General features: G+C 40.3%; 1 protein-coding gene across 1 annotated transcript in view; it reads left to right on the forward strand.

Moving 5' to 3' along the window:
* Window positions 1-16,393, forward strand: part of LOC121383155 (cartilage oligomeric matrix protein-like) — a 67,653-nt gene that overhangs the window by 25,353 nt on the left and 25,907 nt on the right. Inside the window, exons 7-12 of the mRNA XM_041512986.1 lie at window positions 748-936; window positions 4,822-5,045; window positions 5,574-5,714; window positions 8,188-8,259; window positions 9,326-9,481; window positions 10,082-10,186. Coding sequence (XP_041368920.1) covers window positions 748-936; window positions 4,822-5,045; window positions 5,574-5,714; window positions 8,188-8,259; window positions 9,326-9,481; window positions 10,082-10,186 — 887 coding nt within the window. The remainder of the gene's footprint in view (window positions 1-747; window positions 937-4,821; window positions 5,046-5,573; window positions 5,715-8,187; window positions 8,260-9,325; window positions 9,482-10,081; window positions 10,187-16,393) is intronic.

Raw genomic sequence — 16,393 nt, forward strand, 5'->3', positions numbered from 1 at the left:
GTCTGTATGGTACTCATTCCTCATTATATTATATGATGTCTGTATTTCTATTTTACATTTATACAAATGTTTGTATTTTATATTTATACAACTGTCTGTAATTCTATTGATACTTAAGATTTATTCAAAGGTATACAGCTGTTTGTAATTCTATTGCTTATACAACTGTCCATAATTATCTTTGTATTTTATATTTATATAGCTGTCTGCAATTCTGTTTTAGATTTATACAACTGTCTGTAATACTGTTGTATTCTATTTGTATTTTAAATTTATACAATTGTAATTTGTAATTGTATTTGTTCTATGATTCTATTGGTTGTTTTTTTGTTTGTTTGTTTGTTGTTGTTTTGGGGTGGGGTTGTTTTTTGAGAGGGGGGCGTAGCTCGCTTGATGTGCGGTCGGTTTGGGATCGATCCCCGTCGGTGGGCCAATTGGACTATTTCTCGTTCCAGCCAGTGCACCACGACTGACATATCAAAGGCCGTGGTATGTACTACCCTGTCTGTGGGATGGTGCATATAAAAGAGCCCTTGCTGCTAATCGAAAAGAGTAGCCCATGAAGTGGCTACAATGGGTTTCCTCTCTCAATATCTGCGTGGTCCATAACCATATGTCTGACGCCATATAACCGTAAATGAAATGTGTTGAGTGCGTCGTTAAATAAAACATTTCCTTCCTTCCTTCTATTGGTATGTTAGATTTCTACAATTGTAATTGTATTTGTTCTGTGACTCTGTATTTCAGGTTTACGTGATGCTCCCAGGCCCAAACCGGTGAATCGACGAAGGTGCTCATCGAGCCCGTGTTTCCGTGGTGTCAGGTGTGTCGACACGGAGGAAGGATTTCGCTGTGGGGCGTGTCCACGTGGTTACCGTGGTGACGGTATTACCTGTACCCGGCATACGTCGTGTCGAGATAACCCGTGCTACCCAGGTATGTGTTCTGACCGTATTGGCTGCACGCGGCGCAGGCTCTGCCAGGATAACCCTTGCTTCCCAGGTATGTCTTCTCACGCACTAGCTTTGTCCGTCCATTTGTACACATCTGTTTGAATACTAGCTCGAGACTCCTCTAGCCCTCCCCTTAGTCTTATAGTGGAGGGTTAGAGGGGACTGCAGTGGCGTAGGATGGGACAGGGGTTGGAGGGGCACACACATAACTATATATAAACCATCGCTGCTGCTCCCTTGCGCCCCCCCCCCCCCCCACGCTTCCTACGCTAGTGCTCTGTGTAATACTTCGACAATCGTCGACGACCAAATGGTAGCCAGCTACTGTGTTTAAAATACACATTCCCCAACCCCCTAAATCTGATGCTGCAGAGCTTTAGTTTAATTACTCTCGTCCAGTCATGATATTAAACTTACATGTTGTTAACCAGTACCAAAGTGTCACGTGGGCACACACTTCATTCTACGTCAACACAAGAAAGTACAGTGCAGGTTCGTTTCACATGTAGAGGCGTCCGGTTTTTTCGTGTAGGATTGTTACTGGTTAACATGTAAGTTTAATGTCATGATAGGACTCGAGAATAACCAAACTAAAACACTGTGGCATTAGATTTAGTACAAAACATGTATTTAGACACAGTAGCCAGCTACCATTTGGCGGTCGACGATTGCCGAAGTATTATACAGTCCCGTCTAGTCCTCCACTACAACATATCTACAAGAAAAGGCTAGAGGTGACTCGAGCTATTTGTATACGTGTTATATCTATTGGAGCAGGAACCAATTTCACAAAACATCGTAATGCTAGACTCAGATTACCAACTGTCACGACGGAGTTGGCCAACTCTCCAATCTCTCGATTTCTATGACTGTCTAGTTGCAAGTCTGAGCTCCCTGACAACTCGATTCTCGTCGTATACAACTCCTATGACCGATTAGTTATTAATCTGAGCGGACCCATCGTAAATTGGGAGTTGGGAAAAATTACAACGCAACCATCGAGTTGGCCAAGTTCGTCGTGACAGTTGATAGTCTGAGCCGTGTATAAGTTTATGTGTGCGACCAGCAGTTATATGAGTCATATGTTTGCATGCGTTTGGCATTTGTTTCATGCAAAAAATGACAACATAACGGAAGATAGAGCATTTTAAGGACAAAAGAAAATTAAATATGTGTACTTCAAACTGTATTTGTTGTACTATAATAGCAATAAGAACTGATTTAGTCGGTGCAAAACTTGGCTTACGATGTTTTGTGAAAATGGGCCCAGTTTTTAAGTTGCATAATTTTCAATATATATATATGTAAAGATTCTATCGTAAATCAAAAGCCCACAAAAACAATTAGATTTAGACAACTTTCAGTATATATGTAAAGATTCTATCTTAAATCAAAAGCCCACAAACACAATTTGATTTAGACAACTTTATGTATATATGTAAAGATTCTATCATAAATGAAAAGCCCACAAAAACAATTAGATTTAGACAACTTTATGTATGTAAAGATTCTATCTTAAATGAAAAGCCCACAAAAACAATTAGATTTAGACAACTTTATGTATATATGTAAAGATTCTATCTTAAATGAAAAGCCCATAAAAACAATTAGATTTAGACAACTTTATGCATATATGTAAAGATTCTATCTTAAATCAAAAGCCCACAAACACAATTTGATTTAGACAACTTTATGTATATATGTAAAGATTCTATCATAAATAAAAAGCCCACAAAAACAATTAGATTTAGACAACTTTATGTATGTAAAGATTCTATCTTAAATGAAAAGCCCACAAAAACAATTAGATTTAGACAACTTTATATATATATGTAAAGATTCTATCTTAAATGAAAAGCCCATAAAAACAATTAGATTTAGACAACTTTATGCATATATGTAAAGATTCTATCTTAAATGAAAAGCCCACAAAAACAATTAGATTTAGACAACTTTATGTATATATGTAAAGATTCTATCTTAAATCAAATACCCACAAAAACAATTTGATTTAGACAACTTTATGTATATATGTAAAGATTCTATCTTAAATGAAAAGCCCATAAAAACAATTAGATTTAGACAACTTTATGTATATATGTAAAGATTCTATCTTAAATGAAAAGCCCATAAAAACAATTAGATTTAGACAACTTTATGTATATATGTAAAGATTCTATCTTAAATCAAATACCCACAAAAACAATTAGATTTAGACAACTTTATGTATATATGTAAAGATTCTATCTTAAATGAAAAGCCCACAAAAACAATTAGATTTAGACAACTTTATGCATATATGTAAAGATTCTATCTTAAATGAAAAGCCCATAAAAACAATTTGATTTAGACAACTTTATGTATATATGTAAAGATTCTATCTTAAATCAAAAGCCCATAAAAACAATTAGATTTAAACAACTTTATGTACTACTACTTATACATTTATTTGTAAGGATTGTCTATTATTTCTTTTACGTTCATCGGAGTATGAACCAAAAAATCACTCGCAAACTGAATCGGTGAAGCCGTTCTCATATAAGTTTGCGGATGAATTTATTTTCATACCCAGATGAACGTAAAAGGAATAACAGACAATACTTATAATTAAATTTGATACATACTTGCTAATGATAACACTAAAACTGCATATTTTATTTTAAATTATTTTTGGTCCATAAACAATAATATATTGTATATTGTCTATATTGATATTGTTTTGTATCATATATAGATACTTGCTTTATTTTGGTGTGAAATTTACACTTGAGCAAAAAACAGAAGTTACAATCATAATGTGCAACAAAGGACATTTTGTATAGCAATTACCTCTATATTCCGGACACCTTGTATAACAGCATCTAGTCTTCTTGGCATGTTGTATAACACCTTCCTATCCATAAAAGGGCACCTTGAACCACCTCAATAATCAAAATACCTGAGACCCATTCCACGAAGCAATCTTAGCGCTAAGATCATGTTAAGTTAAATGCATAAGGTAATTATGCACTTAGGCAGTTAGAGTGATCTTAGAGCTAAGATAGCTTTGTGGGACGGGATCCTGGTGTAATAGCTTCCTGTATATATAGCGCATGTTGTATGACATCTGCCTGCGAGTACACGACAACTGTATAAACTATGTACAGGACACATTGAATAACAACCACCTCCAAGATCAGGATACCTGATGTATACAAGACCTGATTTTAAACAACTGTCTGTACAGGACACCTGTATTAAATGGTACATGGTACATGACATATGCAAAAACAAAATGTATAGGGCACATGTATAACATTGTGTATGACACCTGTATAAAACTATCTGTACAAGACACTGTCTGAAAGGACACCTGTATAAAACGGTCTGTACAAGACACTGTCTGAAAGGACACCTGTATAAAACTATCTGTACAAGACACTGTCTGAAAGGACACCTGTATAAAACGGTCTGTACAAGACACTGTCTGAAAGGACACCTGTATAAAACGGTCTGTACAAGACACTGTCTGAAAGGACACCTGTATAAAACGGTACATGAAACCTGAATCAAACTGAACAGGACACCTGTATAAAACTGTACATGTCACTTGTATAAAACTGTCTGTTCAGGACACCTGTATAAAACTGTTTGTTCAGGACACGTGTATAAAACTGTCTGTTCATGTCAACTGTATAAAACAGTGTTCAGGACACCTGTATAAAACCTATTTTAAAATGTCTGTATGGAACACTTGTATCAAAACTGCCTGTACATGACAACTGTATGAAAATGAAAAATCCAGTGTCGGTAAAATAAAATGTCTACTTGACTTCTACCAGACGCTGCGGCGTCATTATAAACATTCCTTTCCTTTCATCTTCACCAGGTGTGCGCTGCGTCGACATGGAGGGTGGATACAGGTGCGGCTCGTGCCCAGAGGGGCTGACCGGGGACGGAACACGGCGGGGGTGCAACCCAGTGAAGATCACGTGTAGAAACAGACCGTGTTTCCCGGGTGTGCGTTGCCAGGATACACCAGATGGATTCATTTGTGGTCCATGTCCCACAGGATACTCCGGCAACGGAACGCATTGCGAGGATATAGACGAAGTAAGATTGGTTTGTTTATTCCATTTCAGTGTACACGCACACTGTTCTAACTATTATATATACTATATATATAATTTATGTTGAAAATATTCCAGTTGGTATGAAACCATCACCGAAATGTTTAGTAGCAAATTACTTATAGTAATTTATTACTATTTTTGTTATAATTTTTTTTTATACTAAAAATGATTAATAAACATGAATATTTAAATTAAATCCAAAATTATCAATAAAACGCACTGCAAACATAGATATGTTAAAAGTTACGTCGATAAAATGCCCAATAATGCATACCAACATAATGGTCAGTCAGTACCCTATGGTTGTTATATGAAAGGCCGTGGTATGTGCTGATGGAAAAGTGCATATAAAAGATTCCTTGCAGCTAATCGAAATAAGTAGCAGGTTTCCTCTGAAGACTACGTGTCAAAATTACCAAATGTTTGACATCCAATAGCGGATGATTCATTGGTTCATGTTCTCGATATGTGTGTTAATTTGTTACACTTCTCTCTCTTTTTCCTCCAGTGTGTATACAGTCGCCCATGTGACCGACTAGCTACGTGTGAGAACCTCACCCCGGGGTTCACGTGTTCGGCCTGTCCTCCGGGATACACGAGTCCACCAATACAGGGGGTTGGTATCGCCAGTGCTCAGCGGCAGAAACAGGTGAGTAACTACAAGATTATAATCCTACAGCAGGTTCGAATCCTGCCAATTGTTTTTAAATATTACTTATTTTTAATAATCTGTCTACATTTAGAGGCTGTTGACAAGGCCGGGGAGGGTGTGTCTTAAGGGTGTGGGTGTGGGTAATTGTTCCAGCACGCCTGTCATGGGCAACGGGTGTTAGTGCTAGCGTATATATGTAAAACCCACAAGATATTGATATGATATCCTTAAAAACGCAATAATAATAACAACAACAAAAAGAAGAAAAGGAAAAAAGAAAATAGGAGTAGGTCTATGTGTTTTAGAATCAAACTCCTCGGCGGACACATTATTTTTTTCGTCCGAAACAGTGCCCCACGACTGGCATATCAAAGGTCGTGGTATGGCACGTCTCTGAATTACTAACGGTCTTACACCCAAAATCCGATAATTAATCAATCAATGTGCGCTAAATTAAGTGAAATTTGTATAATTAATGAAGATAATCAATAAATCGATCGATCAATCAACCAATCATTAAATCACTCTATCAATCGATCAATCAATCAATCAATGTGCTCTAAATTAATTGAAATGAGTACACTTCATGTAGATCAAACCAAGCTGTTTGAACATCACGTTGTGTGTACTACTGACATGGTCTTGGTGTGAGCGTTTGACCACTATGTGTGTAATATGGACCTAGCGTTCGACCATCATGTGTGTAATATGGACCTAGCGTTCAACCACCATGCGTGTAATATGGACCTAGCGTTCGACCACCACGTGTTAATATAGACCTAGCGTTTGACCATCATGTGTGTAATATGGACCTAGCGTTTGACCACCACGTGTGTAATATAGACCTAGCGTTCGACCACCACGTGTGTAATATGGACCTAGCGTTCGACCACCACGTGTGTAATATGGACCTAGCGTTTGACCACCATGTGTAATATGGACCTAGCATTTGACCACCACGTGTGTAATATGGACCTAGCGTTCGACCATCATGTGTGTAATATGGACCTAGCGTTTGACCACCATGTGTGTAATATGGACCTAGCGTTTGACCACCATGTGTGTAATATGGACCTAGCGTTCGACCACCACGTGTGTAATATGGACCTAGCGTTTGACCATCACGTGTGTAATATGGACCTAGCGTTTGACCATCATGTGTGTAATATGGACCTAGCGTTTGACCATCACGTGTGTAATATGGACCTAGCGTGTGACCACCATGTGTGTAATATGGACCTAGCGTTTGACCGTCGTGTGTCGAATATGGACCTAGCGTTTGACCACCACGTGTGTAATATGGACCTAGCGTTCGACCACCACGTGTGTAATATGGACCTAGCGTTTGACCATCATGTGTGTAATATGGACCTAGCGTTTGACCACCATGTGTGTAATATGGACCTAGCGTTTGACCACCACGTGTGTAATATGGACCTAGCGTTCGACCACCATGTGTGTAATATGGACCTAGTGTTTGACCATCATGTGTGTAATATGGACCTAGCGTTTGACCACCATGTGTGTAATATGGACCTAGCGTTCGACCACCACGTGTGTAATATGGACCTAGCGTTCGACCATCACGTGTGTAATATGGACCTAGCGTTCGACCATCATGTGTGTAATATGGACCTAGCGTTTGACCATCATGTGTGTAATATGGACCTAGCGTTTGACCATCATGTGTGTAATATGGACCTAGCGTTTGACCATCATGTGTGTAATATGGACCTAGCGTTTGACCACCACGTGTGTAATATGGACCTAGCGTTCGACCATCATGTGTGTAATATGGACCTAGCGTTTGACTATCATGTGTGTAATATGGACCTAGCGTTTGACCACCATGTGTGTAATATGGACCTAGCGTTCGACCACCACGTGTGTAATATGGACCTAGCGTTTGACCATCACGTGTGTAATATGGACCTAGCGTTTGACGATCATGTGTGTAATATGGACCTAGCGTTTGACCATCACGTGTGTAATATGGACCTAGCGTGTGACCACCATGTGTGTAATATGGACCTAGCGTTTGACCATCACGTGTGTAATATGGACCTAGCGTGTGACCACCATGTGTGTAATATGGACCTAGCGTTTGACCATTACGTGTGTAATATGGACCTAGCGTGTGACCACCATGTGTGTAATATGGACCTAGCGTTTGACCGTCGTGTGTCGAATATGGACCTAGCGTGTGACCACCATGTGTGTAATATGGACCTAGCGTTTGACCGTCGTGTGTCGAATATGGACCTAGCGTTTGACTATCGTGTGTATATATGGACCTAGCGTTTGACCACCGTGTGTGTAATATGGACCTAGCGTTCGACCATCATGTGTGTAATATGACCTAGCGTTTGACCACCACGTGTGTAATATGGACCTAGCGTTCGACCATCATGTGTGTAATATGGACCTAGCGTTTGACCACCATGTGTGTAATATGGACCTCGTGTTGCAGATCTGTCGAGATATTGACGAGTGTGAGGAAGAGTCGAACTGTGTTCCAAACTCCGAGTGTAGAAACACACCGGTAAGTAACTCACGTTTAGCAAGTAATCTCGTTTCAAATCAGTCTTTTCTTTTCTTTTTCTAGTACTTAATGCTTTACATTACTAAAATATGTAAACTAAACAAATCTATTTCATATATTCTAGTATTTAATGCTTCATATTACTAAAATATGTAAACTAAAAAAATCTGTTTCATATATTCTAGTATTTAATGGTTCATATTACTAAAATATGTAAACTAAACAAATCTGTTTTGTATATTCAAGTATTTAATGTTTTATGTGATTTAAATGTATGATGAAATAAAACCCAACCACACATATGGTGTTATTTTCTTGGACACGACTTTTTTTTCATTTATTATTTTTTTCTTTTTAAAAATTCTTTGATGTGAGCACTGTAGCCGTAAGATTTGTTTGCGATCCGTGGTGGCTGGAAAAAAAATTCACAGTAAAAAAGGTCACAATTTAGTATAGGAAAAAAGAAATCACAAGAAAAAAGTTACAATTTTTACGTAACAAAATGTATGGGTTTGCAGAGTATTGAATGTGGCTAAATTAAAAGAAAGTGGCTTCATACTCTGCAGGGGCGGTGACTTACTGAAGTTATTGATTAGGGTGGGTTTGTAGAGCACCCAGAGGCAACTTCAAGCCCACAACCATGCTCAAACCACCAACATTGAAAACAAAGAACATTGACAAAAACTCTCAGTGACAAAATGTGTTTGATCTGTTTCATTGTCTAATACATTTTTTAATTAAGAGGTTTTTTGTTTCTTATGACCTTTTTTTCCCTGTGTTTATTTTTTACCTGTGACTTTTTTCTAGATTCTAATCCATATGCGTATACGTAATTCATAATGCATAGAATGATCGGATACGCAGACGCACAAGAGACACGTAAAAAGAATCTACTTGACCTATTTGCATGGAAAGTGATTGCCGCGGATTACGCATTTCGGATACACGGATTACGCATTGCGGATACACGGATTACGCATTTCGGATACACGGATTACGCATTTCGAATACACGGATTACGGACAAAATGGAATTTGCGCCATATTCATTTCTTTCCGCCTTTCAGGGTTCGTATGCATGTGGAAGGTGTCTGCCCGGTTTCCAAGGCGACCAGACAGTTGGCTGCACACCTGAAGGAGTACTCTGTCCAGACGGCACGACACGGTGCCATAAAAATGCAAAATGTGTAAAACGTCGCGGTATAGACGGCTACATATGTCAGGTAAGAACGGAAGTACGATCAGGTTATTTTGCACCCCCTTTGTGTCTACCTGTAGATGATGCCTTGGTTGTTTTTGTACTACCTCCCCACTTATTTGTTTTAGCTAGCTACGGCCCTGGCTGGATGATATGTGAGCTGGTATGAATTTACAACGTAATGATATATTTGTTATATGCACTTTAGCATTAATGATTATAGATGTACATGACAATTCATCGGTTGTCTTTTGAAGCAAAAAGACTATCTATACATTAGAACCTTTGCCTGGACTGTTAAGCAGTGGGTTGCTTTTTTCACGTCAAGCCATTAACCCCTAGAACAATTTCCTTTTGTTTTCTATTTAGTGAATAGTCATGTAGCTCAGTAGTTGTATGGTAGGATTAAATCAAGGACCGTGGTATGTACTGTCCCAATAATTTAACAAAATGCATTTAACATATATCTTGCTGTTTTTGTCGGTAGGAGTAGTATGTGTGTCAACATTGGGTTTGCTCTCTATATCTGTGTTGAAATCACCATGTATTAGACATCAAATCGCTGTGCTTTAAAACTGCTGAGCTGTCGTTAATCTGATATTCCTTTCTTTTGTTTTGTGTGTAGTGTGCAGTCGGCTATGCTGGGGATGGGAAGATGTGTTTCCGGGATACCGACTTGGATGGAATACCAGATGAAGAATTGAAGTGCAGTGACCGGACCTGCAGAAAGGTATGTTGAAGTGCAATGACCTGGGCTGACCTAACCTGATCTGACCTGCAGAAAGGTGAGTTGAAGTGCACTGACCTGACCTTCAGAAAGGTGAGTTGAAGTGCACTGACCTGACCTGACCTGCAGAAAGGTATGTTAGTGCACTGATCTGGGCTGACGTGACCTGATCTGACCTGCAGAAAGGTGAGTTGACGTGCACTGACCTGGCCTGACCTGCAGAAAGGTTAGTTGAAGTACACTGATCTGACCTGCAGAAAGGTGAGTTGAAGTGCACTGACCTGACCTGCAGAAAGGTGAGTTGAAGTGCACTGACCTGACCTGCAGAAAGGTGAGTTGAAGTGCACTGACCTGACCTGACCTGCAGAAAGGTATGTTAGTGCACTGATCTGGGCTGACCTGACCTGATCTGACCTGCAGAAAGGTGAGTTGACGTGCACTGACCTGGCCTGACCTGCAGAAAGGTTAGTTGAAGTACACTGATCTGACCTGCAGAAAGGTGAGTTGAAGTGCACTGACCTGACCTGCAGAAAGGTGAGTTGAAGTGCACTGACCTGACCTGCAGAAAGGTGAGTTGAAGTGCACTGACCTGACCTGACTTGACCTGCAGAAAGGTATGTTAGTGCACTGATCTGGGCTGACCTGACCTGACCTGATCTGACCTGCAGAAAGGTGAGTTGACGTGCACTGACCTGGCCTGACCTGCAGAAAGGTGAGTTGAAGTGCACTGACCTGACCTGCAGAAAGGTGAGTTGAAGTGCACTGACCTGACCTGCAGAAAGGTGAGTTGAAGTGCACTGACCTGACCTGACTTGACCTGCAGAAAGGTATGTTAGTGCACTGATCTGGGCTGACCTGACCTGACCTGATCTGACCTGCAGAAAGGTGAGTTGACGTGCACTGACCTGGCCTGACCTGCAGAAAGGTGAGTTGAAGTGCACTGACCTGACCTGCAGAAAGGTGAGTTGAAGTGCACTGACCTGACCTGCAGGAAGGCGAGTTGAAGTGCACTGATCTGACCTGACTTGATCTGCAGAAAGGTGAGTTGAAGTGCACTGATCTGACCTGACCTGACCTGCAGAAAGGTGAGTTGAAGTGCACTGATCTGACCTGACCTGCAGAAAGGTTAGTTGAAGTGCAGTGGCCGGACCTGATGTGACCTGACCTGACCTGACCTGCATAGATGTAAGTTAAAGTGCACTGACCTGGGCCCCGTTCCACGAAGCGATCTTAGTACTACTATCGCCGTAAATACCTACCAACGCGACCTTAATGTTTGTCTACAATCGCCAGCCCGTTCCACGACGCGACGTAGCTTACTATCGTCGTAAATTACTGTGAAAATTTACAATAGGTACGAGGCAGTTGTAAGCCATTAACGTAGCTGTCAAATGGCAGTTAAATGATGATTTGGTCATTTTCTAAGAAGGATACTAACATTTTGTATAAAAATGGATCTAATATATAGCAAAAAACTTTTATAAAACTCGGCGTTCGATGAAAAAACATTCTAGGCCATACGACTTTCACACGAAAATACGGGAGATAACTCTCATGTCTTATGCATTCGGCAATAATCGCTTAGCAAATAAACATGTCCCGGATTGGGCCCCTGGCCTCCAGAGACCGAACCCGGGGTGGACATGCTCGAAGCCTTAGTGGTATAGGAGCATGGGAAAGTCTTCACACACACACACGCAAATAAACTGACAAAGTTACTCCATGGATGTCCGATACCAATGAATACACCTAAGATGTTCCGAAAAGTCGGTAACCAATTCATTATTTAACTAATTCATACTTCTTTGTAAAGAATATTTTAATCATTAATGGGGAACTTTCGACTACCGTAAGGTTGCTTTGTGGAACGGCTGTAAAGTTTACGGTGCCAGTTGTAAAATTCACCGTAAGTCACTACAATTAACCTTAGCTACAACTCTTTCGTGGAACGGGGCCCTGACCTGCAGGAAGGTTAGTTGAAGTTCAGTTACCTGACCTACAGTAATATGATGATTATCAACAAAATATAAAATACAAATAGTTTTCACTGCACTGCGAAATTGCAAATGAGTTGCAAGAGTTTAGAGAATTAAGCCCCTGGTATGGACTGACTAGCGCCGACGAGGACAGACCATTAGATCTTAAAATTGAAAAGAAAGGTATAAGTTTCAGTGATATAAACAATAAATATAACTGACTTAAAGGGACACGCCCTAGTCACGGCTAGTTGTTAACCATTACGGCGTTGTTTTTCGCTATTAAACCCATTTTTTTCACAAATAAAATTGCACTTTACTTACATTTTATTATTTAGAATACACATTTCCATTCACCTGAAGTGCTTTTTGGTAATCCTGGTAATCCTGATGTTTGTAAAACCACGAAATGCATTTTTTGTATTTCTTAAAAAGCCGCGCGCACTCGAGAAAAAAACGTTATCCAAGCGAGGTCCAATCTATTTTTAGAGGGAATCTTCCTGTGTAAACGTCACAGACGTTGGTATACCACGTGACCGTTATCATTTTGGTTTGGTTTGTTTTCTCGTGCACGGTTCGCGCAATCAACATCCGATCTGTTGTCGTTTGCTTGTTGTTCATTTGTGAGATTTTTCTTCACAGTTCGTGAACATTTTCAGTAACAATAAAGTTCAGACAAGTAAGTGTCTCAATACAAAACGTTACAAACCCTTAAAACCAATAATTTTGATAAGTCTTACGGTATCCGGAGAGGGGATACAACCAGGACAGAACAGTTGGAACATGTCCAGGAGAGGTGAAAGGAACGCACCCCAAAACTGTGCGCACTCTTTGAAATTTGTCGTGACGTAGGCATTGTTGTGCTTCGAGCGACATCTACCGGTGACATCAGAATACTAACTTTCAAAATTATTTCAAGCAATTGGGACATGGGGATTCCCATGGTATTTATCGATATAAAACCTGCTTTTTCACTCCATTTGATAAAAACGTGATCTAAGTGTGTTACAGGTTTGTAGATTAACCAAATTATAATTTATTTTCGCTGGATGGAACTAGGGCGTGCGGCTTTAAGAAAAGCAGAAAACGTGTTTTAAAACATTGGTTGACGAACTGGTGTATATGAACCATTAATCGCTACATGGTCGAGTATTAAGATGCATACTTCGGCGGGCGGTAATGTTCCTTCCCATCCCTCACAAAGTCATGTTTTAAAAGTAATAAGGCCAGTAAGGCTTTCACCTGATCAATATTCGACCTACCCTTGAATAATCCCCCCCCCAAAAAAAACCCCCAAAAAAAACAACAAAAACAACAACAACAAAAAAACAAACAATAAAAAACCCCAACCCAACAAAGAACAACATTCATTTCATTTATTTCAACTTATTTTCGTGCTTATATCCAATTAAGGTTCAAGCACGCCGTCCTGGGCACACACCTCGACTATCTGGACTGGGTGTCCAGGACAGTGGGTTAGTTGTTAGTGGTTAGTGAGAGAGAAGAAGGTGTAGTAGTCTTACAACTACCCACTGAGTCGTTAAAACTCGCTCTGGGTGGAAGCCTACCTACCATTATGTCCAATGGCTTAATCACGACACCACCGACAACAACAACAAATAAAAGTTTAAAAGTCTGTTTTGTTTAACGACACCACTAAAACACATTGATTTATTGGATGTCAAACATTTGGTAATTTTAGTCTTAGAGAGGAAACCCGCTACATTTTTCCATTAGTAGCAAGCGATATTGTATATGCACAATCCCAAAACGAAACAACAACAACACAAAAACAAATAAATAAGCAGTGAGAGGAAAAAACCTAAAACAAGACAAAGAAAAACAAACAAATCAACACACAGACCTAATGTATAAGAGTGTCGTTAATCCTGCTTGAAATTTAATATCGTCATTGAAACATATTTCGGCTTCAAAATGCCACAAAATGCAGCAAAACACATATATTTAAAATATGGGGGAAGGGGCAGGGGGTACATTATCTCGCATCCTCCACTCGTGGTGTCTTCAAATAGGCCTTACCGCCTTACCTGTAAGTTACTAACTTACCAATAATGTTTGGCTTCCTATGGGACCATCTCCTAGGTGAAGCAGAAGACTCCCAGTCCCCCCCCCCCCCCCCCCCCCCCGCGTAAGATCGAGTCGTTCATGTTCCCCCGAGTCAGCCACCTTAAAGAGCAGAACTCTGTCACAATAACACCATCAAACAGAAGGTGAATTATAAATTGAACGTGATAATCAACAGGAGCGGCACGGTGTAAAAAAATAGTGCTACGGCTGCGTTCAGCCAGGCCGAGCAGAAAAACGTCCCCAAGACTGGTTTATACGTTTCACAGTAAACCAAATGGCCACGTTGGGAACCAATCAAATAGTTTGCAAACATTAGCGAAACGTTAGCTGGTTGAACTTAGGAAGACTCTCCTTTCAAATTCACCTGTAAAGAATACAACAGACATATAACCCACACAAAAAAACAAAAACAAAAAAAAAACAGAAAGAAAAGTGGTACGGCCACCGTCTGCACCGCCCCTGATCAATTAATCGATCAGTCAACCAATTTTGACACGCATTTACATCCACCGAAGCTAGGTTCAAGCACGTCTGTGTTAGGCACTCACTCTGAATTGGTGGGCGGGTGTGTCCAAGACAGGGGAAATGTTTTTATAACGAAAACGAATTATAGTCCGTCCAACAGGCAACGCCTTTTTCCATACCAATGAATTTACTACACGTTATTTGTTTCTGAGCCGCTACTTCTGGAGCAAAACCTCAAATTCGGGCAAAAATCATAGAGATTCGGGAAAAACGTGCTAACCTGAGACCTTTACCATGTATTTCCATTATTTTGCCCTCAAAGTTAGTTTTAATCCATGTAAAAATGCGTAGCCATTCGTTTACAACCTTATATAGCTGTTTGGTAGTAATGCTAATGTGAATAAATGTTGTTAATCAGAATCGGGCATTCTCGTTTAATTCGGGCAAAAACACAGCCTGCACCCCCTACAAAAATGAGAGCCCGTATGCCTATGGAGCCGATTCTTCGTACGTCAAACCAAACTGAAGTTATTAACACAAAACATTTTTGTAGCAGGGTGGGATAGACTATAATAAGTTGTATGACCTACAAGAAAAACCCTTTATCCGCCCGCCTCTACTTAGACTACTATATTTAGTGACAACAAACGATTCAAACAGGTGACCGTGACACTAGTTTTAGCATGCCTATGTCCACTAGGGTTCAGGCATGTCTCCCCCTGGTCCTACCTCTGGCAAGGCCAGTGGTTTGACCAGGGGCAGAGGGGTTGTAAAAAAGGGGCCAATTTTGAATCTTACACTAAACATTGGGATTTTAACCATTATTTTGTGTGTGTCGGCCAAAATTAATAAGTAAATGGTATTGTTCATTATGTAATGTATTTAGTTGACACCAATTTTGACTGGGCTTCCGAAATTACCAATATTTATTAATATTTTTAAGCCCTGGAGGAAAAAGGTTAACGATCGGGGTGGGCATTGCGCACAATCCTGGTTCGCGGTCCAACACCCGGGTGGAATATATACACCACCGAACCGGGCCGGATCCCCGCGGCAAGTGGAGGGCGGGCAGGGGAGGCCGGACAAACCTAGCCCTATCCCTAACACCCAATCGCCAACGCCCTACCGCCCTACTTCCGGCATACCCGTCCCCCCCCCCCCCCCCCCTCGAGTCACGGGAGGCCATTCCGGCCAGTGGTGAAAGGTATTGCTATAGTGAGCTTTTTAGGGCTCCAGTATACACACCTAGGTGTGTTTTGGTTCCTATAATTATAAGTAGACTCCATAGATAATAGGTATTTAACCACAAGGTGGTAGTTAGATTGGGATCATGGGAGATGATCCATCTGGTTGTTAAATACAGCCGCCGAGCTCGAGTAGTGGAGTGAAACGTATGTTGGTTGTTGTTTTGGAACGGTAGTCCCCAATGTTCTCCTTCATCCGTCATCCGTCGTACGTAAAGTACCAATGTGTCACCTACATGGCCCAGACAAGCCATTAATGTACAAATGCCTGGCATGCCCACGGTACTACATAGTACCGCAAACACACCAGGGAGCGATCAGTCCTATGATCACTTTGATTGTATAAATAAAAACATGTTATACATTGGTTAAAATATACATTATCAATTTATTACTAAATTAAAACAATCTATATAAAGGTTAAAATTGCCTGTAAT

The sequence above is a fragment of the Gigantopelta aegis genome, chromosome 2 (assembly GCF_016097555.1).
Source record: "Gigantopelta aegis isolate Gae_Host chromosome 2, Gae_host_genome, whole genome shotgun sequence".
Taxonomy (NCBI): Eukaryota; Metazoa; Mollusca; class Gastropoda; order Neomphalida; family Peltospiridae; genus Gigantopelta; species Gigantopelta aegis.